Source organism: Charadrius vociferus, unplaced genomic scaffold (assembly GCF_000708025.1).
Source record: "Charadrius vociferus isolate BGI_N301 unplaced genomic scaffold, ASM70802v2 scaffold142, whole genome shotgun sequence".
NCBI lineage: Eukaryota > Metazoa > Chordata > Aves > Charadriiformes > Charadriidae > Charadrius > Charadrius vociferus.
The window spans coordinates 1,332,134-1,356,611 of record NW_009647025.1 but is presented as its reverse complement, the minus strand read 5'-3'; the positions used below and the strand labels follow the sequence as shown (position 1 = coordinate 1,356,611).

The 24,478-nt window shown below is 37.2% G+C and overlaps 1 protein-coding gene across 1 annotated transcript in view; it reads right to left on the bottom strand.

Annotated features, from left to right (window-relative positions):
* UTRN (utrophin) overlaps positions 1 to 24,478 on the bottom strand; it is a 389,280-nt gene that overhangs the window by 21,402 nt on the left and 343,400 nt on the right. The window contains 6 exon segments of the mRNA XM_009895523.1: positions 2,597 to 2,662; positions 2,894 to 2,932; positions 4,585 to 4,721; positions 14,856 to 14,967; positions 16,738 to 16,904; positions 19,273 to 19,430. Coding sequence (XP_009893825.1) covers positions 2,597 to 2,662; positions 2,894 to 2,932; positions 4,585 to 4,721; positions 14,856 to 14,967; positions 16,738 to 16,904; positions 19,273 to 19,430 — 679 coding nt within the window.

The following is a 24,478-nucleotide window of genomic DNA, read 5'->3' as shown; positions in this document are numbered from 1 at the left end:
TTTTTGAATTTTATAAAGCTGGACTAACAAAAGAGGATGAATACTTTTCAAATACAGCACATGCAACATCTGAAATTATGCTTGGCAAATAACATCATGCTGTGGACAGACAAGTCCTGGTAAGCAACACAAAAAAAAAGTGTAATTACAGGGAGTCATGGCCTATGGTTCTCATTTGGAAAGAACTAATCTAAAAGGACTGTATTATTATCCTTTACATGTAAGGCCATACCGCTTGCAGCAGAAATTTTCTGTTTATTCAGTTTTCTAGGAAAGATATCCCTTAAAAATCTAGGAATGCTCAATGCTGTGCACATACACTGGACTGCACCAAATACAGCTATTTCCTTTTACTATAAAGCTATCTTAATTTCATATATATTTTTGCAAGTATGTTACGCATTATTACAGACATCTTCAAACTTCTTGTCATAAGGAGTGTGCAAGGCCCTAAAGAAATGGGAACTCTGGTGGTCTTCTTTTAGCATGGAGCAAGCTGAAGCTGTCTTTGATTGCCTCATTCCACCACGGCTGGGGTGGGAAGTTGTGCTCCAACACCTCCCCTGAAGGGAAGGACAAGCTCCTAAGTGACAAGAGACATTCATGTCACCTCTGCTCTGGGGCATCTCAAATAGATCTAGTTCATGGTAAGTAATGAGACTGAGTTAGATGCTTACAAGTCACCTCTGTAATGCTGCTTATCTCAGCATCTTTAAGTCTTTTATGAACATCATTTTCAAAATTAAACTTCACAGGCCCTTTGTCACATAGCACATAGCACAAACCCCATACTTTTCAGAGAGAAGAGCCTGCCCTGAATCTTTTAGCAGGTGAGTAACAGACATCCTGTCTCACAAACGCAGATTCTCCCATGATTGTCATGTTTTTAATCTCCGTCATTTAGTGAGTGTTTTCTTGAAATAGCATGTGGAGCCAGGAGACAGCCATGATGATGGAGCAGAGGGAGCCAGGGAATGGACTCTAAGAGTTGCAAAGAGCCTTTAAGGCAGGATACAAACTGAAAGCCCAGAAAAAGAATTAGAAGCAACTCAGAAGTGACACAGCACAACAGAATGGGGAGACGGTACTTGATTGCAGGTAGGGGACTTTGTTAACAGAAATCTGACAGTTGAATGTTTTTCAATTGGTGACAATAAAGGTTTCAAGCCCTAATATACTGTTTCTGCTGAGCACAGTCTTATTAAGGAAGCTCTGGTAATATTACTCAAAAGAAGCTTAACTGAAAAGATCAAGAAAACAAAAAATATTTACTAGTTTATATATGAAATATACATCATAACAGATCCAACTAGAAAGCACACAATAAAATTTATATGAAAGATACAGATAGAGTATTGTCTTCATTTTTAGTTTTTACTACTAGAGGGAAAAAAACATCTTGAATAGCTTTAGATAGTTAACTTATACAATAATTAGTATTTTTTAAGTTTGCGAGATAGAAAATTCTCACGTCTTTCTAGAGAAGTCTAATTTCTTTGCTCTTGCCTAGTTTGTAGTCCAGTCTGTGGGTTCTAATTGATTACAGCATAGCCTAAGTTAGAGATTCAAAGAAATGTCGGGTGATTTAGATGAAATGCATGTTCCAAATAACTGTGAAAAGCACTACAAGTTTGCCTTTGACAATGTACTATGGTACTGATGAAGGATGAATATATTCACTGTTGGGGAAAAAAAAAAGAAAAAAAAGTGTGGAGGCTGACACTTGGTAGCCCCTCAGGGTTAGTTTCTGCCCCATTTTTCCCCTGCTGCAAAGATCATCTGTTGGGTATCCTCAGTATTTAACAAACTGTTTTGAAGCTTTCTTGTGATGCCCATAAGAATTCAGTTATCTTAAACATAAACTCTGAATATTTATACAAAAAGCTGAAAAAGTTAAGGTTGTTTATTAGTTGTGGAGATCAGATACAATAAAAACACTGAAAGCAAAACTAAGTCAGTTCCCACAGTAACATGGATCAGTTTCTTTGTGTCCTAAAAGTTGGGTGTTGTTACTTGGTTTTGAGAGGGTACCTCTGGTCAGTGCTTAACCATCACCAGCTCTCAATGTACAGAAGAGAGTTCAACAAAACACAGAAGCACTGAGATGGACTTGGCAGAATAGACATTTATCGTTAAAGGACTAGGGTGACCCCATAAAAGACAGAACATAAAACATTTGTAATTATTATATGCTGTGCTAAAAGTCAATAGCAATGGATAGGGTCAACCTATCATAGAAGAAAACAAAAAACTATGTCTAAAATCCTACAGGGAAAAATTATATATCCAACAAATTCAGTTTATTTCCAAAGGTTAAAAGTGAAGAAACAAAAGGAAAACAGCATGTTTTAGAAATAACGCACAGTAATTCTGCAACAGTTTCCATTCTGTATGACAGACATCGGATTTAATGCCTCTACTTTACATTTAATGTGACTGTATTCAGAAGCTGATGATTTAAAAACATTTTACTTCCTTCTGAGTACAGAGAATTACATCTTTTTAATAAATAATGTCCAGGCAGTAAAGTATATTAAAATCTGCGGGAATCAATATCAAAATGCAGCGTACTGGTGAGAAACTGTGCAATTCTTACCTAGTAGCATACTGCTCTATCCTGGAGTGTGTGTCATCATGAAACAGCTGTGGAGACTGGGAAGGACTAGTTAAAAAAAAAAAAAAGGTATCTAAAGCAATTCATGATATAGACAACATTATTTTTAAAGTGAGTTAGACTGATGACAAATAAATAAATCCACAATATTGCCGAGGGGGTTATTGCTTTGGGTCAGCCATGCCCTGTAGCTCATGCACATCAGATTAGCTGCAACCGAGCTAAAAGAAAACAACCAGTACACTTAGCTTTCCAGACAAAGGGGTTCTGCATACTCACTCATATTGCTCTGGCCACATACTGATGAGAGTGATAGGACTGTAAGGAAGATAAAAAAAAAAAAGAAAAAAAGAGAGAAAGAAAGAAACAAACTATGAAACAAAAACTTTAGTGCCATTTAAGCAAGAGAAAGCTGGAGAAACACAAAATATTTTAACCAGCAACCCACCCAGATTATTTGAATCAGCAACAATTGATACAGAAAAGAGACAGCAACAGATACTGCCGTGTATCATGGAGAGACAGGAGACTGACTTACATACATCATTTTGTTAAATAAAAATTGATTTAAAAAAAAAAAACAAATCAGTGTTATTGATTGAACTGCAGTTTGTAAACCCTGATCAGTTCATTTTAATTCTGCTCAAGTACTGGTGCTTCCCTTTTAAACTAACTAGAAAATATATTTACAAAAAAAAAAATAGGGAAAAAAACCACCACTGACAACAAAAAAAACCCACCATAAGTCAAAGTCATCAATGCATATTTTCCTATTGCATAAAAATAATCAGAGGTAAATACATATTGTATTATGTTCTGACATTTGAGTAACTACTTAGAATTTTAATTTTTTATATTTTTTTAATTTAAAGGAATGTGTTACTGAGTTTTGCCACCTGCAGGGGAGAGAACCAACACCAACAGTTTCCTCGGCAAGATGCTGGATATTTAGCTGTACATTTCCCACATGACTCAGCCAAGACAGTTTTATCCTGACCTGTGATTACAGTTTTGACACTCCAATTTCTGGCACCATTCTCAAACTTTTCTCATATCAAAGCTTTGCTTTCCTGTGCTGGTGACTTTTTTTTTTTTTTAAATACAGACCAGCTGAAGACTGCCCCGATGAGCAACATTTTAACCTTTGAATGCATGTTGCTTCCTTAGAAGCCAGGCCATCAGTAATGCCAGTTTTCAGATTACTTCCTCCTGTTTCTTAAACCACTAATGCGGAGGTTTTGTTTGTTTATTGTAAATAAAATGCACAGTCCTCTCTGGTCACGAAAATGGAGCGTGGACAAGGGCACTGGGCAGTTGCATGCAACCAGGGCGTATATGTTGAAGCTTCGCGTTCGCTGTTGGTAGCTAAGCGGCGCTGTGTTCAGACGATACAGTAGTGCTGCAGCCTCCAGGATGTCAAGGAGAGTCAATCCACAAAACTACTTCTAGCACCCTGTCAACACAGCTTAATTTTGCTCTTTAAAGAGTGTCCTTTGCTGACAAATACCAAGTATCTAAATAGAGTGGAGTAACTCTGCCAGCACCATAAGTAACGTTGTGGAGACGCTGAGAGTGCTGTCTTTTATTAGGCCACCTATATTTCTGAAGCCTGTAGGAACCTAATTATCTCAGAGTTTTCTAACTCCAGGGACTTTGAGATAACCAAATAAGCAGTGCAGTTCCAAAAGCTCAGTCTCCCCAAAGCTATTGAAGTGTTCTCTGTAAAACAGCCATTCAGCCCCCTCCAACATTATCTGCTAAAGTCCATGGCTTTACGATAAAATGCTTACAAAAATCAAAGTATAAAATACATTACTTTTTCAAAAACAGGCAAGATGTGAAAATAATACAAAACCATTCATAGCGCAAGGCTCTGCAACTGCTGTTGATTATTTCTGGGGTTTCACTTTTTTGTTTCTAATGGAATAGGCTGGTGACCCCAGAAGCAATTACTCTATAGTCAAGCTTACGTCTCCAGGTTGTCACCCTCCAATACTGTTTGCACAGGTAGGTAGCCAAGTCGGGGATGCTTTGCAAAATACTTCTTTGACCGGAACTTATTCTTCAGCACCTTCGTGAAGTCCCGTACATCTTCTCCAGATGTTGTCTTAAAAAGATAAAAGAAATTAAATTGAACATTGCTAAATAGCACTGCATAATAGTGCTGCTTCTGTCTTGAAAAAGAATACAAGGAAGAACTTGAAAATGTTAATGATGTTGAAATTGCCTTTTTAGTATCCTGAAATATGCTACAATAATAACGGTAATGCATCTACAAATTCTCTTCTATTGGAAAAAGCAACGAAGCTTCAAATTCTCAGCAATAAATGCATTGGATTTACCAATTACTTTATAAATTAGAGCAAAACTGAAACAGGTAAGCATTTATAACGAGTCTTACAAACCAACAATATTTAATTTTTCAGAAAAAAAAATAGGCAAATCAGTTTGCCAGATATAAGGGGATACTCTTAGCCATTGAAAGCAATCTTGACAGTATACTCATACACATGAAGCTTGTGACTCATCCCACTGACAGAAAAACCTTGTAATGGCTCTGCTGAAAAAAGACAGCTAACAGTAATGGCTTTGTTTAAAAAAAAAAAAAAAAAAAAGTTAACACAGCCCTCTATATTCACAACGTGCCACAAAATACTCACTACCTCCTGTGCTATACCTAAACTGCAGAACTTTATCATGAGATGGGAGCAGTACGTACTAAACCATCCTCTGCTGCAAGGGCCAAGTTTTCCATGAGCATTTTCTTAAATTACCAGATCTCTTCCTACAGGTTTCTGCCACTGTGTCATTCCAGAGTCAAAAAAAAAAAAACCCCGAGAGGAAGTGACAGCCATTGTACAGGCACTGTTCAAAGGCACAGTCAGAGGCAGGCCTGGTAAGAACAATCAGTGCCTGAAGTAACAAACTCACAGACCGATTCAGTCGCCTCCTTACTACCGCAGGATAAGACTAGTACAAAAATTAGCCACAAGATTCTGCAAGTCTAAACCTATAAGTTACAATCAGCAACACCCACCCCACCCCAGCAGCTTTTTTACTGGTCCCCACTGACGCAGCATCTTCCAAAACTGACAAATGCTTAGCCCCATCCCTCACCCCCATACAAAATTAATTGTGTTCTTTAGACAGAACTAAAATAGATGCAACTGCTTTTAAAAATCAGTTTAACTGGAAATAATCACAGCAATAATGGCAGCACTGCTTCGGTAATATTATTCAGTTAACTTCTGCTACAAAAGCAGCGATACAAGCAAAACATGCAGGCATAAAATACAAGGTGAAAATGGCAATAAAGAGATCTGCAGGAAGAAACAATAGTATACGGTATGCCTTTAAAGTATATGTGCTTACAGACTGTACTGAGTACTTAAACAGAATGGTCCCCATCACATGTGCAGTTACTATTACACATTTTCTCTTGCAACTGCAGTAAAGAAAAAGAGGCCATTCACCTCCTGCATTAGATGAAGATTTGTAATGGCTTCTACAGATTTCCAGCCCAAACCTTGTAACAAACTACAGATTGTATTTCTGTACCCTCTGCTTTGGGAGCAGTCTGTTAACATAAAAGGATGCCGAAGTAGAGGGATATCCATAGGGAAAACAGAGTGAAAGTCACTTCAGTTTTGTAAATTTTTCCATTATGTACTACAATGAGGCATAGAAGCAGGTCAGACAAACTATTCTCTGATTTTATTATCTATTGTCAAAACATAAAAATACTTCCCTAGTCACCTATGTATTTTAATGGAGAAGAGAAGACTCCAGGGAGACCTTATAGCAACTTTCTAGTACATGGAGGGCACCTACAAGAAAGCTGGAGAGGGTCTTTTTAAAAGGGCATGTAGTGGTAGGATGAGGGGTAATGGCTTCAAACTAGAAGAGGGGAGATTTAGAATAGATATTAGGAAGAAATTCTTTTCTGTGACGGTGGTGAGACACTGGAACAGGTTGCCCAGGGAAGCTGTGGATGCCCCATCCCTGGAAGTGTTCAAGGCCAGGTTGGACGGAGCTTTGAGCAACCTGGTCTAGTGGGAGGTGGCCCTGTCTGTGGCAGGGGGGTGGAACTCGATGATCTTTAAGATCCCTTCCAACCTAAACCATTCTATGATTCTATGATAATATATGCAGTTACAAACTCTGTAATGCAGATCAGATGAGCAGTAAAAGTTGTAGATAATCAAACTGATGTTGGTAAGAGTTTCCCACATGTGGCTTTAACAAGTAACAACAAACAGAGGAAATCTGGAATTAAGAGGTGTTTCAACCTCCGAATTTTAATACAGGTAAATTCAGGGAGTGCTCACAAAATCATTTTCAGGAAGCATCTGCTCCAATCACTGCATCATCCAAACAAGGAACGTGAGGCAGCCCAAAGGGCTGCTTGTTCTCACGCAACAGTAACTCCAGCAGATGGAACTCTGTCCCATGGCCAAGGAATGAAAGTTTTAGTACCTGCACATTGCAGAAATAAATGTCTACTGAGATGCCAAACTTTTCCTCTGGTGTATTCTTTACTTGGTATGACAGCCTGACCCAGTTCCTTGGAAAGACTAATACGACTATGTACTGACTGAGAACAATGAACACTAACCAGTGACATTTGAGCAGATTTGGAAGAACTATTTTAATTTACATGCAACTAATATGCAACTCTCTGAATTATTTCTTCTATGTTTTTTGCATATAACCATGCTACACAATCCAATCCAATCCAAAAACATGCCAAGAGAGATGTACTATAACATTTTATTTCTGAACACGAATAGCCAGGCACTGTTGCGTAGAAACCATCTACCAAATTAAAACCAACAGGTAGCTTATACGCATCCTTACATCTTGGCTATTTCCACAAAAGTCACTAGCAAAAATACCACTGTAGTTACAGAACTACTTCAAAAGCAAAGAAAAAAATCCTTTCCTTCACTGAAAATTTCAGCCAAAAGACCGCGCTTTCAAACTCAGCTTAAAGTGTCAGTTCTTAGAAAAAGACAAAGTTCAGAAAGGAATGAATAAGATCCATGGCTGGCATGCATAATTAACTAAAAAAACATCTGTAGCAGAAGGTCTCAGGGAGAAAATCTGCAACAACTAGTAAACTGGCATTAGCACTCTTCAATATACCAGACAGGCATAAATGGAGTCATAAGTCACAAACTAAAACCAGGTAAAATTCCTTGTAAACCAACACAAATTTAAGAAACTGGGATTTACATGGAAAGCAGTGGAAAAACCAGAATATGCTGAGACATGGTTTTCATATGTAGGTAAAAAAACCAGTTGATATATATTTTTAACATACTAGAAATAGAACAAGTCTTCATTGGGGAAAAAGTGTTACCTAGAATGTAATAAACCAGTTGGAGAGCTCTAAATTAAATAATATATACTAGAAAATAATATAATTAATAAACACAAATATATAAAACAAATATGTGAATAAATAATATATAATACTTATAATATATACAAATATTAAATTTTATTTATTTCTCACTACTCTCTTTTTTCAAAGAAAAAAATAATAAAATGTTAATGGAAGCCCAAACAACTTCCCAGTTCCTTTCACTGCAGCTACCCATGTAAAAGGACTAGTCTGCACCTAAGTCATCATTCTCTTAATTACATTTCTTACACTATGTCTAACACAAAGCCTAAGAGCTGTTCTAATATACACATAGAAACTGATTCCCAGAAGAGATGAGAACCTCACTAATGAATGCTGTCATTAATGCCAGTCAGACGTTCATGGGTTATGAGGAAGCCAGAGAGAAATGTACACAGACATTCAATGTACACTATAATCAAGCAAGTTAAAAAAATTATATTTTGTATAAGACATGCTCTGTGATGCAAAATTTACAGTATAAAAGAATATCTATGTTGTCTAAATGGACTTCGTTTTATTCTTTAACAGAAGCCCTAGTAAAGATACCTGAATTTGATGCCATTTAATACTCTTCAAATGCTTTAGTAAATTTTAAGGTCTGCAGTTTAAAACAAACAAACAAACAAACAAAAAAACCCACTTATTTTTACATCTCCATATTTTTATTTCTTGACATTTTATTTGTCTCTAACATTTGGGTAGAATCTGTGTCACAAGCCTGACTGTTCTTGACGGAAAACAAAATTCTTAGACCTACTTACGGCAACAGCTACGATGTGTGCAGGTATGATGATAGCTGCATCTTAAGGCAGCTGTAAACTAGGTACCACTAGGAGGCTGGGAAACTCCTCAGTGTAGGATGTGAGGTAAAGAGGCAGATACTTCATTTCTTCATTTCTTTAATTATTTTTTTAAAAAATTGACACTTAAGACTACAATTCACCAATAACTTAAACACATGTTGAAGTGCATACATTCATTCCCATTCAACAAAGCATCCACACTTTTAAAAAGCATCTCTCATCCCTTGATAGGGATAGAGGCATGAGATAGGATACCACAAAAACTACGTTATTAAAGGTATAATAACTGTATTTATGGCTGTCACTACCACATCAGTGATGTTTGCACTGTGTAACATTGTGAAGATTACCCTTCTGTGACCACTTTCAAATAGGGGTATTTCATAGCAATTTCTCACCACGAGGAGAAACTGATCAGAAATCGTGTGTGTATTTTAGTTTCCTGCAATGAAATCAAGCCGTAACTTCACGAGTAACCAACTTCCCTCAGAATTTAACAAATTACGTTGCAAAAGGGTAGCAGATCATGTAAGCCAGCTCTCTGAGCAACTGTAAGAGTGAGACCTAGAGGAAAGCACATTGCCCAGCTGCTAGATATCAAAGACTAACCTGACCAGATAGCTATTCTTCTCAAGGCAAAGAGTAGTCTCTGAACTCCACAGCTGGAAGCAATGTTCTGCATGCAATATAGCCAGATTCACCCATTCTTGCTGCTTTCTTTCATCTTCCCCGCAGAACAATCACATTTTGATAACAGTGAAGCGTCATGTTTGGTGCACTGATAAGCACGTCGAGATGAAACCACTGACTGACTTATGTCAGTTTGTTGTTTATAAAACACTGAGGCTGCTTAATGTTCAGGAATGTATCTGTCTTCTCTGGATGTCAGTAGCAATTAGATTTTCAGATTACTTACCTAGAGGAGAAATCTTAACAGGCACTATTGCAGACAAACTTTATTATGCCTGGAAAAAAATTTCAGTCTAGGGAAAACTATCATTCGACCAATAATTTCTGATGTCTTGCCTATCATGTTCTGAGCTCTTTCAGGGAAATAAAATTCTGGTCATTTGGAAGATGAAGGGGCTAACCTTTGCTGCCATCGTTTTGTATAGAAAGGCTACAGAAAAAACAATTCCCAAAGTACGGGGCTGTGCAAGGTGAGTGTAGTGGCACAGAACCACAGAAATCAATTATACTTTCATTGAAGTCAGGAAGTAACACTACTTGCAATGAGAAAATTTTCAGAACTGCTGATTTGATGTTTGTACATTACCTCAGAAAAGCTGCTTTTAAGAATAGTACTGTGGAATACAGGAGTTGCATAGTGGAAACAGCTTGGAGAACAAAAGACTGAAGCAGTACCTATTTCCATCTGAAATTCAAAGGACCCATTGGTACAGAAAGCCACATTAATATAACACAAGTACTGCTACTGAGAGAATTCCATTCCAAAACAAGCTAAAAAGAAATCATGTAGGTACTTATTTAAGAGTATTCCTGAATTAGATACTAGGAAAATCTTACAAAATTTTTTACACATCTCTGTGTAGAATTCTACATAATAAAAACCCCATTTCTCCATCTATTTAAAGGTGAAAAAATAACTACAATAACTTTGCATTTCTACTACTTAGAGAGAATAATGTTTTCAGTTCCTTATCTCGCTCTTCTCTAAATCTTGAATGAAAGAAAAAAAGATATAACCAAAGCCATTATCATGAATTTTTGCATTTCCAGCATCAAGAAAAGTAAATTGCAAGCTAGGGTGAATGCTAAATGGCATTACAGATTAGGATTCAGTGACTACAAATAACTATCAGGTATAAAAAACCCTATTCTGAAATTAGGAAGTAATTCTCACCTGATGCAAATATCACGAAATTCATTAACATAGAGAATCCTCCCCTTGCAAATTTAATTTTAAAAACAGATTCCTTAAGCCATTGTCCAAGCTACTTTAAATTTAGGTAGAAGTAACTGAGCTTCTGAGAAATCCCTTCAAACTCTAGACTGAACTGCTTACCAGAATACAATTAAAAGGTCTTCACTCCATCTGGAACTAAGCTCCAGTTCTAAATGTCAGATTTATTAACTGGGGAAGGATTTTTTTTTTCCTAATTATTGCCACTATTATTGATATTAATGCATTAATATACATTAAAAGTAAGAGAGAGAGGCTAGATTTTATTAAGGCAGTTTGATGAATACAGGTATTTGTACTCTGTTTTGCAACAAAGGCCACAAAAGTAACATTTTAACATCAGCAGCCTTCGAAGTTGGTTGAAAAGGTAGAGTAGATGCACTCTTCCTATTCAGGCTATCTGTACTGTAATATAATGGATTCTAAGGAACAATTCATTGGCCTTTGGTACCTTTTTATTTATTTTTTTTATTTTATAGACCCAGCTCTATGCTATTTTGGGGGCATTATTCTATTTAAACATATAAGCTATTCTAACTTCCTGCAAATAATTTTGCAATTCTTGACTATTATATTGCATTAAGTGAGTTCAATATGTAGAAAGGTTTAGCAACAAATTAGTACACCAACCACAGTGCGTTACTACAAACAGTAGTACAAAATAACAGTGGATTCTTTTTTGTGAAATCAATTCTTTATTCCTGATCTAATTCAGATGAGATTAGTTAAAATGGATTGCATGTAGGTACTGATTATGGAAGTCAAACAGGCATGTAAGTCGGTTCATATAATGGCTCATTTCTTTTTACAGAAATGGTGCTAGCGAGACCCGAGAAAAATCTGAACTCCCACATTCAGCTTCCAAATTAATGGGGGTCAGTGCTGGACCTTTAATTTTATGCATCACCTAAATTATATGTCATCTTTTTTATTCTGCTCTACTTTAAACTGCCCCAGTTTCCTGCCGTTACCTCCTATACACTTGCCTGCCTTCACTCACTTTAACCAAGAATGTCATCTTATTCCTCTTATTATGCCATAGTGGATTCACCTCACCCCTTCCACATTTCATGGAAAGAAGGGACTTCTGCCTCAGGTTACCTTATTTTGCACTTAATATTTCTTTAAAACTATATTCTTTTTGCAGCAGGATTTTTTTTAAATGTTCATTATAATACAAGCCGTCCCTAGACCCAGGGACAGTGCGGATTCCAGCCATTTCCAGAATATATTTTTCTGTATGACAGTCTTTCCTTGTAGATGAAATTGATCACAGTTAAATAATGTGAACACGTGTAAGAAGAACTGAAAATTTCTCTCAGATATAGACTCTGCTGCTTCCGACAAAACCCAGAAGTCATCAGAAATGTACCATCCTGTTCTAGGGGCAGTACCATAGCCCATATCAGATGTAATCTGTATTTGACTAATGCAACAGGAAGGGCAGCTTATTCTACGGACTGGCAGCATTATCTATTTTGACATATCTCATACTTTTTTATCTGAATTTTCTATATATTATAGGCATTAACAAACAACATTTCTGTTCCATGACCATGACATAAACTAAAGATGAGGTTTGAGAGAACTTTACAAGGGAAAAAAAAAAAGTGAATCTAAGAAAAATAAATCTCAAATATGTTCAGATTGTTTGGGTTACGTGGGCTAAGGAGGTAAGTAAACAATCAGTATCACCATATTTTTAATGATTTCTAATAAAGGAAGAAAACACTGTAGATCTCCAGATCCTGAGAGTTAGAACAGTCACGTGGGTATGGGCAAAACTGGGCCTACGTCATAGCATGAAAACAGCCTAAAACAAACCCAGAACATGACCCAGATGTGTGAAAAAAAAATTTAAAAAGGAATTAAACTTCAACACGAGCTGATTTTAAACATTACAGATTCCAAGAATAAATATTAGGATTCAGGAAAACACAGAACTTTTTCTTATCAGGTACTTTTATAAATTAATCTCACAGCTGCTAACATACCATCGCTTCTTATTACTTTCATTTTCTTATGCAAATAAGAACATAAAATGTTAGCATAGGCTTCACTGTACCTTGAAATCTGACATCTAATCATGTCCAGATCCCTGACCTGCAGAGTCTGGCCTAAATCCTGACCTGACATCTGTTTTGTATAGACTTCCCAGCTGCAACTATTAAAGAATTGTAATCAATAAAGACTGGTTGATTTTAGTTTTCTTTTTCTTAATACTTGTGACTGATCTACAAATCAGGCAAGCATTTGTGAAAGAATAGAATTAATGTTTTTTAGGCAAATGAGCATCATCCATATAGTCTGTTGTAGATAGATAACCTCAGGTTAAGGGTTGATGAAATTGTTAACTTGGGCTTCCAGTCACTTAATGTGGACACCCCCCCCCCAATCAAATTATTTAAAAAAGAAGAAATAAAAACCACAGAAAATCACACGAATAAAAATAGAGACTTAGTGATGATCAAAAAAATTCCCACTGTATAAATATAGTTACAGGCCAGGCAATACTCTGAATTATGCCACGGACATTTCTATGCCCAGCCAGAAATACAGATGGAACACCTTTTCATACATCTTCTAAATCTTCGGTTGCAATAGGAAAATTTTATACTGTACGTCAAGAAATATATAAAATCTGTAGCTAAAGCAGATAAAGAATCTGTTGCAGAGAAACATTATAGACCATATTCATATTCAACACATTCATCACTGTTACGTAAAAATAGTATTAAGCACATGCAACATTTCCCCCCCTCTAAATATGTGCTGTAATTTCAAAACATAGCCCTTAAACAGCCAATAAATGTTTTAAGAAGATGAGAAGGGAAAAGAGAAGACAGAAAATGAAAACCCCTGACATAATAAAATAAGTATTAGAACTGGCTGAAAACCCTCAAATCTACTTCAAAACAATTTCTTCAGAATGTAACCTGGCATGACAATTTATCAATCAAATCCTAACACTAGGTTAAAGAATTAATGAAAATAACATAATACATGGTTATTTCAGATCATAATGAACTGAAAACACTACTTAATAGAATCTGTATTCTGTTATGGGAGACACATTGGAGGAAAAAGAGTGGGAAAACGCCGGTAATAAGCCCAACTACTACAGTAAAAGACAATCAAATATCTCGACATTTTTTTTGCTAATAAAAGAACCCACAGAACCTCGTAACACTAGGGGAAATCAGCTCTATTTAATGAATTCCGGTTACATTCTGGTCTGAATTTGTTTTTCTATGCATACAGACATTTCACCACTGTTGTCTAAATTACATACCAGTTATCCTAATTATTTATTTGTGACTGAGTTAAAAATTCTTAAGAATGTAAGCAACTATCAGATAAAAAAAGTGAAAGTGGTATTTGTATGAAGGAAGTTACCCACTCCACTTAAAGTCTCCTAGAAACTTCCTTAGAAACATAGTGTTTGAAATTTCATTAAGAAAATACTGCGTTGTAAAAATATTTTTACTAGCTATTACAGGCAAACCTCTCACACCATTTTTGGTTAGAACCTTTTGATTCTGTTTATTCTTTTTCCAGCTGCACACCAATTTTTAAATATCCCAGTAAACAGTAATTACTCAGGGGAATAAAACATGACATATTTCCAACCACGTTTTCATGAAGCAAACAAAGTGTTGGACCTGAAAGCAAAGATCATGGACCTCTAAAAATATTAAAGTGCATTACTAGAATATTATGTACTCTTTACTATACTATAGCAATAGTAGAGTCCTTTTCCTCTGACATGTTCTCACCTCTACAGTGTGCTGTAAGTATAAAAATACTGCAATTATATTTAATATACCAGCTTTATTTTTACAAAACAAAAGTGAAGTTCAAGTTCTCTCAGAGGTGAATACTTCTACCCATTTCTACAGAATCTGAATACTGTCCACGTAAAATCAGCAGCACTAGCAAATCCCTGATGACTTCCAAAGAGAAAGGCAGGAAGACAGGCCCCACTAAACATATAAAAAAGAAATCCTGGCAGAATATCTAGGTGACAAAAGACTATGAAAAAAAATTAGACCTCAAATAATGCAAAACCAATCCTTTAGGAATGGTCAGTATATTGGTACTTACAGGTATACAATACTCCACCATTGGGTAATGCAATTTATGCCCCTTTGCTGTACGGCCAGAAAAGAAACAGCTCTGACAGACATCATAGTTGAAATGTTTTAAGCTCCGGTACCTATGGGGACATTAAGCAAAGTAATTAGAGCTTCCTAAGTTTAGTTCTAATATTTACTTGTTATTAAGCCTCACGAAGCAATTTATTCTCTGAAATGGTGTCATGTGCTTTGCAGCAGCAGCAACACAAGGACGTGGTGAGTTTGTTGGGATTAGCTTAGAAAGCACCTTGAAGTGTGGGGATGTGGGCGACCGGGACATGGCACGGCCAACGCTTGTCACCGCTGTAGACCCAGGGGCACCAGGACCACTGCAGCAGCTGCACGGCACACAGGAAAGCCACAGCCCTCTTAGTCCACTTCACACAACCTTCCTACACTCCACAGGTCACCTCATTGCGTATCTAAACCAAATTCCTGCCTCCTATAGCGATACAGAGAGCCAACATCAATCATCCGTTGCCCAAGTTGCTTTGGAGCAGAACAATCTTACAGGCATCAGCTTCATAGGTGGAGCGTGAAGAGTTTATAATTTTAAAGTTCAAACTAACTTAAAACTATATTGCTTTAGTTTTTCTTTTCCTCTCTTCAGTATTCAGACAGTATCTCAGAAAACACATTTATAAACCAGACTGGTTTACTTTTATATGCTTTTACATTTACCGGTTAGTTTAAATGTTTTACATCATTTTGATGCTCAGAAATTCTAAACACATTTCAGAAAACAAAACTCTTAAGAATTCATTAATTATAAAAATTATATAAAATTAAGTTTAAAAAAACATACTGATTTACTTACTTTTGGGGGTTTTTTTAGATCATGTGTACATATAAACAAGGTAACAAACTTACACAGTATCCCTTGTATTAAATGTAGCCACCAGGAGCACAATTTTTTTTTTTTAACTAAAGCTGACTAAAGCAACAATTCAGCTCCAGATTCCGCCCACTGTTTTTTATAGTATGGTTGTTCTGACTGGATGAGGTTATATCATTTGTATGAAACTCAAATGAGCTAACTGAACCAAATTGAATAGCTACTGAATAGTTAAAGTTTAAATTAAATTGCTTCCCGAGAGCAGTTTTCAGAACCAATCCACATTTTTCCCCTGCTGAGTTTTATGTTTTGTTTTGCAAGACAATATGCATCTATAAATGTAAAAGTTCACTTTTAAGGATGCTGATGCAACTGTTTATAATCTTTACAAAGAGCCTGTGTATTAAATGGCCACATCTACCTTCTGCTAAGATGCTAGATGCTTTTGTTGTTGCAGATCTCTAACTTCATTGTAGAAATTATTTAGAATGAGCCGTTTTTTTGTCTTCCTTTCTTTTCTTTTCTATCTCTATGCTCTCCTTCTCCACGTAAAATATTTCAGTACAGACAAGATTCATCAGCCCCAACTTAGGCATCTAAAAGATAGCTGAGCTGGAGCTCTGTCACGCTACACTCCCTCAAGCATTAATTAAGAAAAATAGGAACATATAGAGGAATTTCATCTCCTTTTAAGACAGGCAGCAAAGTTTGATCAGAGTAATTACTTTTGGAAGTACTCACATATCTATATTTATAGTAAAAGAAGGTTGCTAGCTCAATCTTGTAAGACTGACTAAAGGCAGCATGACTAAAACTAGGTGAGATGAATCTGACCTCAGGATTCATATTATTATCCATAATGCCATGGCGGCCACACCATGGGCAGCAGATCCCACCTGCCCATGGGTAGGTAGGACAGTGGTGGAAAAACATACAGAAAGACCTGCACTTGTTGGATGACATAAAAGTGTGGATATTTTCAGAGAAACCTTGCACCCAACTCCCCTCCTCTTACCTAAAGCCAACAATTGGACACTCTTTACAGATGTTGCACTTGGCCTGATGCTTTGCCGTTTCTGCAGCTGCCACACGGTGTAGAACTGGTAGCCACACCATAGACTGTGGCTCTAAGCGCATCCAATCTATAAATTGCTTTACAGTTATTTCTGGCTTATTGTGGTTCTGTGGAGAGAAAAAAAAACACCCACATCCAAATTAAAAAAAAACAACACACATACACGCGAGCAGATTTTTCTTAGGATTCAATTATAAAAAGAAACAAAACACAACCTATGTCAATCCTTTCCATGCCAGGTTAATGTAAAAGTAGTTACAGGATACAAGAAACAGCCTTGATTAAAATGCAAATCAAGAAAACAAGTTAGTAAGAATATAGAGGACTAAACAGCTGTGATAGAGTAGACAGATGGTAACAAAGATGGAGTACATAGTAAAGGAGTAATGGAGTCCATGGAAAAGCCATCTTTGAACTGAACGGACTTGAGAAAGATGTAAGGGAGCATGAAAGGGAAGCACGTTCTGCAGTTCAGACATGCTAAAGACATGGTTGTCTTTTGAATTAAGATCGATGCCAGACTGCTAAAAGTCAGTAGTGCTTGCACGTGTCTACCAATTGCCATGAGACTCATGCAATTTTTTTTTTATTATATACTGAGCCCATGGTATTCTTTCAAGTTAGCACATTAAACAAACACACAAATAAACACACAAATAAATAAATAATGAGAGAGAAAGAAATCTGCCACTTATAGGCAATCACTGCCAGAATATAGCAGAGCTAAAGTATTAGTATGATTGTTTTAAGAAGCAGACAAACAGACTTCCACATTCTCAAGTTGTAGCCACCAGAGGAGCCCAGCTGTAAAAGTATTATATTCACCAACTTTGTCAGCAATAAGAACAAAGGTCATCTTTCAGAGTTCACTGGAAGTAACAGAACACAACTTAAAATGAAAGTTATTCTTAAATGGTAACACATGACAAGAAGCAACACTAGGCTTCTTAACCTATTCATAGTCCAAGTCAATTTTTGCCAGTCAGAGGGAGCAGCATGAAAAAAAAGAATAACATGCTTTCCCCACCAGCGAAATACTTGTTTTCACTTGGCTGGGATAACTGTCGTGCAACTGCACTTTCTCTACGCTCTCTTAATGACCAGAGACTGAACTTGAGCTATTTATGTGAGAGAATGGATGCAACCTCATCATCGGTATAATCATAACACCACATCACATATTTAAACACTATCTTGCTAGTGCCTGCCCCAGGAGATGGGGCAGACCCTGGAGGGACATAAAGATCATTCCTCTGTGACAGAAACAGTCTGCCACTAACAAATGAATAATTTATTTCAGTATGATTTAAACCACTCGAGGACAGTGATAGGTACGTCAAGCACCATCCCTTATTGTCTGAAGCAACAATGTTAAAATCTCAGGGAAAGTTTTACATGGTTAACTGGTCAAACCAACCTCCACAAGCATCTATCAAATTATTCATGATCTGGACAAAAACTCTTCCAATTCCAATCATCTGAGGCTCCAGAAATGAATCTAATAGTTCTGGAAAAAGTTAGCACAACTGAATCTGTCAAAGCACTGGATGAAAATGTAGAAACGGCTATGAAAGAATGGCAAAAGAAAAATGCTCTAGAAGTGCACTGTAACATTTAATGTTCTATTCAATAAAATCAGAAATATTAAAGTCAGCAGTTTTATATATGTCATAGTGAATTTTTAATCCATATATAATTTCTGACAATGCTCAAAGCAGCCACTTTCACAGAAATAATACACTCAAGCAGTATAGGTATCACTAGCAAACAGTCAGAGCCTTAGGCATCCTTGACAAAGTCTGAGTTAGGTTGCATTCAATTACGACATCCTCTTTTTAATTCTCATCTTCTTTAAACAGACAGATGCTCCTTGCAGCCTCATTAACCCCCTGCATGTAGTGTGGAGCTGAACAGCAGGCTGTAAGACAGCTTTATTCCATGTTCTGATCTGCTGCATAAAGGCTCACAATATATAAATGACTACACTTGAAGTTTCGTGCAACTGCAAGCTCTTTTGTCAATAAAAGAATGCTAAATAACTTCCTGATGCACAAGGTCAAAAATTACTATCAACATCATTCTCTTCTTCTGTTGAGATCATGTCTTGTTCCAGCAGGGAAAAGCATGTTGTTCTCACAGGATCAGGTTGCTCTGAATGATGCAGAGCAGGATAATTGGCTGCTACAACATTTTTTAACAGCTTTCAGAGCAGCCAATATTGTCAAAACCAAAGATTTATATATTCTTTTTGCTAAAACACAATTTGTTTGATCCTCTTCTAAACCATGAACAATCTATTACGGCTGCATTTTCACAATAACTTCCCACATTGAGTCGCAGGAGCATATTCATTTCTGTTCAAAAACTCAATGGATGTTTTAAAATTCCTCTCTTCTTTTTACACCGTGTAAAAGTGAACCTTATGACTTCAGACAGAAGGGTTTTTTTTTCACATGAAGGTCTTTGTTATCTTACCTGTTGGAAGCAGCTGCGCACGCTGGGTTCAATGTTGCTGCCGCCGAAGGCTGCCACTTCCCCAAGCTGCCGCGGGATCTGGATAGCGTCGTGAAGCAGCAGGCCCAGCTGCCTCTGGTCGCACATTTCTGTGGGACCCGCCACCTCCTTGAAGAGGTCTGCAACAGCGACAAGAGGCACCGGCTCATTTCATTTCCATGTGCACCCCTCTTTTATTCAGTGACGCTGCAGCTCGAGCTTTATAATTTTTGTAATCCAGACGTGGTTACAAATGGCCACTATCCCATTTACAATAGTTTACCCTCATCTGTCTTGATTACTTTAACTACGTTTTCTTGAACCGTAAACATACAAATGAGAAAAGCAAGGCCAAATGAATGAAACTATACTGTGTCTTATGGCATCTCTCAATAAAACTGTACGTTGCAGTTCCTGTTTTACCTAGGAGCAGCTGTGCGACAAAACAAAAGAGATGTCACAGAATTAGAACAGCTTTTTGTTCTAATCCATCATTACCACATTGCCCTCCTAATATTTACTAAGTTTTCTAGGTTATCACTAAGGAATAAGGAAATAATTTTTCAGAAATCCATATTTTATGCTAAAGTCTATGCCATCCTTTGGTTGGTTGGGGACAAAAGCACATTTGCTCTGAACTGAGACTAGAAATTAGCAGGAGTCACAGCCGGCCATGTGACATAGCTTAAAGCAAGAGCAGCAGCCAGCAAGACAACTCAAGCTTAACATTAACCACATTTGCTTCCCAGATAACCATGTCTGCTTCCACACACTTTCCCTTTAGTGTTTCCCTTTTCCTAACGTCGGTGTCAAGCCCCGCAGTATAAGTGGATGTTTTGGGATGACTGTAACAACAAAAAAAATTGAGGCTGAAAGGGATCAAGAAAATTGTTCTAGATACAGACACTTACTGGGAAGAAAGATATTGCTTGTACCCACTTAAGAGATAGGACAGATAATATTTCTTAAGTGCTTTCTTAAAACATTTCTTTGACTGGACATATTTAATTGTTAAAACTTTCAGCTAAAATTTTTAACATGCTTCTGCCAATAATCCTTCATTTGTGAACTTTGTAGCTCTGTACATTAATATTCAGTCACAAGATGAATCTCTTCTGAAAATATCTTAAACACTGAGTTAATCTCAAATATTTTTAAATTCTGTGATTGGTCTAAATTATAGAAGACGTGGAAGTGAAGTCTTTTTGTTCATTCCAGTTGGCTTTTACATTTTCCTTTTGCACTCAGTGGCTGACTTGGATTAAAGCTCCAAGTAACCTTAAAAAAAAAAATATATCTTTTTATACTATTCCCCTACTTTTCATGTTTCTCACCAAAGCAACCATTACTAGATTAGAAATAAATGAAATTTGAAAATTCAGTCTGACTGCACTTCTGATTGAGCAACAGACAAGCTTTGTTCAGAAACACTCAAGAGAAATTATTTTATTTCACTCTGTAATTTGTTTTGCCTTTCATTTGGAGCAACTGTCAAGCTTTGTCAGTGTGATTCTGAAAGTCTGGTCATACTTTTTTTCTCGGCAAAGGGGGTTGCGGCAGAAGAAAGGATTTTCACAAAATAGAGATCCAGATGACTGTTAGAAGGTGTGGTATTTTTCTCACCCCTTTCTTGCCTAGTCAAACAAATGCTACAGGAACTTCGGTGGTTAGTGGTAAGAAAAAAACCCCACAGAAAACAGCGGTGACAGAACTAGTACTGCACTACTGCAGGCTCATTTTGGCAATCCCAGACCCTGGCTAGATTCTTAAGCTGTGGCTGGAATAGTTTTCCAGTTTCTAAGAGTCAGTTTGAAAAACCTGATAGGATAAAAAAAAATTCCTCTTTTATTCTTTCTCTTTGCATCAGTCTAAAGCGGAAACAGGCACTAAAAGAAGAACATTTTATTAACTGCTGTAATGGGAGGAAGATGAAGAATTTCTCAAGTCCTAAACCTTCAGTTGGTTGGGGAGTTAGTAAATAGAGGAAAACCAATGTGGTGGGAGAGGGAATATGGAGAGTGATCAGCTAGCTAGGGTTGATCAAATAGTAGTAGCAAATCAGCAAGTACCTTTGAAGAGCTCAAACTCATCCAAAACACTACTTAAAAAACAATGAAACTTAACACTGGCAGCTGTGCCATAACTGATGAGCGTCTAAGCACAAGGGAGTTCATGGATGGTATCCTCTCCCCAAAACCCTTAATGCCTTCAGTGTAACACACAGGAGGAGAAGCTCCTCAACTGAAGGCACAGAAAGCCAAAATGTTCTCGCTATCTGGCCAACCTCTGTAAAGTAACACACGAGCTATTCCCTGGCAAAGGAGGCATGGCAAAAGCAGCTCTCAAGTGGCAGACATATGGGAAGAGGGCTCATTTTAGGTCTGACAGGGCTGCAGCCAGACACCACATTCACCAGTGGAAAAGGGATCCTGTGTGTCATCCACCAGCAATATCAGAAGCCACAAACTCTTATAAATGGAATTAATGTGTACATACATATTATAAGAGTTTATAGATAAAATACGTTGATATAAAGTCTAAACTGTATAAGGGACTCTACCAAAGGCACAAGAAGAATGATTGGGGGTGAAAGAAAAGATTATTCAGATCTGAGCCACAGGAAAAAACATAAAAAAGAAAAAAAAAAAAAGATCAGTTAATCTTAATTCGATTCAGTCTCACATTAGTATTTTGAGGATGACAGCCAGTGGGACTCAAACAGCAAGTTAGCTGGACAACCTGAAAAAGTGTACTTAATGGCTGGCATAGAAGGGGATACTTGAAAATGTTGAAAAATTTATTAAATTCCTACCAAAATGGTAATGAGATAGTAGTAAGATGTCCACAACATACATTTTATGTCTTTTGCTGAAGTTGCCAAGACATCAAATCACAAACCTAGGACTGCCAAACCTGAATCATCCAAGCAGCTCCAAGGAATCTAGTGATAAAGCTTCATAGTTACACCAAAATATGATTAAAAATATGCAAAATGTAAAGTGTGCCATCATCTATTCATGTGCACTGTTACAAACAGGATGCACATTTTTTTTTCTTCCCTTTTTTTCTTTTGAAGTATCAGTGTTAGTTCCAAATGGTTTGAAAATTAACAACATTAACATAACTTTAAAAAAAAAAATAATCACATTCCAAGGATGTTGTATATCACTTGAAATTTGAGCTGCTTCACCGCTGAAATTTTTCAAGCAGCCCTCCTTCTTCACCTCAAATCCTACAGTTTTTATGCATTAAATGATACAACCCCAAATCTACAAGTCTACACACTAAATAAAACTCCATGCATGTTTTCCTGTTTCTGCTGCTAGTCTGGGCTTTCTGTGTTAAATATGAGCCTAGGTAAGAGCGAAAAGCATGCAAATGTGCTCCCAGTTATTACACAGTGCTATGACGCTTCTCCACCTCTAAAACCGAAGAGAGGGAACATAAAATTTCTGCTGTCCCTCAGGAAATCCATACACTCTGAGACATCCTTTCTTTCCTGATTGCATGACCAGACACAAAACCTGCTGTGAATAATCACATAGGCAAATTAAAATTTTTACTGATACCAACATTTGTTGATATGATTGAAATTTAACTTCCAAGAACATTTTTGCACCGTATTCAGAAATCCTGTAATAACCACAGAATCATAGAATGGTTTAGGTTGGAAAGGACCTTGAAGATCATTGAGTTCCAACCCCCCTGCCATGGGCAGGGACACCTCTGACTAGACCAGGTTGCCCAAGGCCACATCCAGCCTGGCCTTGAACACCTCCAGGGATGGGGCCTCAACAACCTCTCTGGGCAACCTGTTCCAGTGCCTCACCACCCTCAAAGTGAAAAATTTCTTCCTAATGTTTAATGTAACCCTGCCTTCTTCCAGTTTATAGCCATTCCCCCTCGTCCTGTCACTACATGCCCTAGTAAAAAGTCCTTCCCCAGCTCTCCTGTAGGCCCCCTGTAGGTACTGGAAGGCCGCAATAAGATCTCCCCGGAGCCTTCTCTTCTCCAGGCTGAACAGCTCCAACTCTCTCAGCCTCTCCTCATAGGAGAGGTGCTTCAGCCCGCGAATCATCCTCGTGGGTCTCCTCTGGACACACCTTCCAGCAGGTCCATGTCTTTCTTATGTTGAGGACTCCAGAGCTGGATGCAGTACTCCAGGTGGGGTCTCACAAGAGTGGAGTAGAGGGGCAGAATCACCCCCTTTGACCTGCTGGCCATAGCGGTAGAAAGGAGTAATGTTTTGTTTATTGTATTCTGAGTATTTTGGAACACTGGGACACTGTCATCGATATCATTAAGCCTATAACAGTGTATCCGTCACTCTTTTGGATCAAGGTGGACTAACTCACACTCCCAGAAGACACAGGAACGACATGAGAGTAAGGTAGGATCACCCAGATCCGCACCTACCCTGTTTCGGGGAGTAAGGAGAACATAACATGGATAGAGCCAGACCATGTCATTGGCCTCGCCAACAAAAAGAGGCCCTGGACTATTTGCTCTACAAGCATAGATGTAACCAGGTCACAGCAACTCAATTACATTTGTAGGTCCATTTTTATTCACAGGAGCATCCAGGTGTGTCCTTGAAGTTAGGCATGTGTTTAAATGTTTTCAAAAATAGGCATTCTTTAATTGAGACTTCAATGTTTCTTCTAAAGTAATTGGGACTTTTTTTAATTAAGGATTCATTCTCATGTCAACCCTAAAGTCTATCATCTTAAAAGGAAGCTTAATTAAATTTAAAAAAAAAAATATCAGAGAAATTTCTCTGGCAAAACATATTTAAAAATGTGTCAAGTGAAAAGATAGTACCTATACTGGAAATGAACGGATAATTAACAAAATTCCTATTTTTACTGAAAATGAATGTGATTAAAGGCAGTTGTTAAAACCAAATAAAAATAAAAATAAAAAAGGCTTCACATTAAAGAAAGAAAAAAGAACAAAAGCTTGATTTCCCCAAAAAGGTAAGAGAGAAAGACAAAGGGCAATTGCACTGGTAAACTGTCAGTTTACCATATTATTTCATTAACTCAGTGTCTCAGAATCCCAGAAATTATATTTCTTCAAGTTGATACCTCAAGGGCTTCTCTCTGGGAAGGATGAGGTAGAAAACACTTGAGCAGACAGTCTGGTTAAGCATTTTACAAATGATTGAAGGGTTCATCCAAAAGTTTTT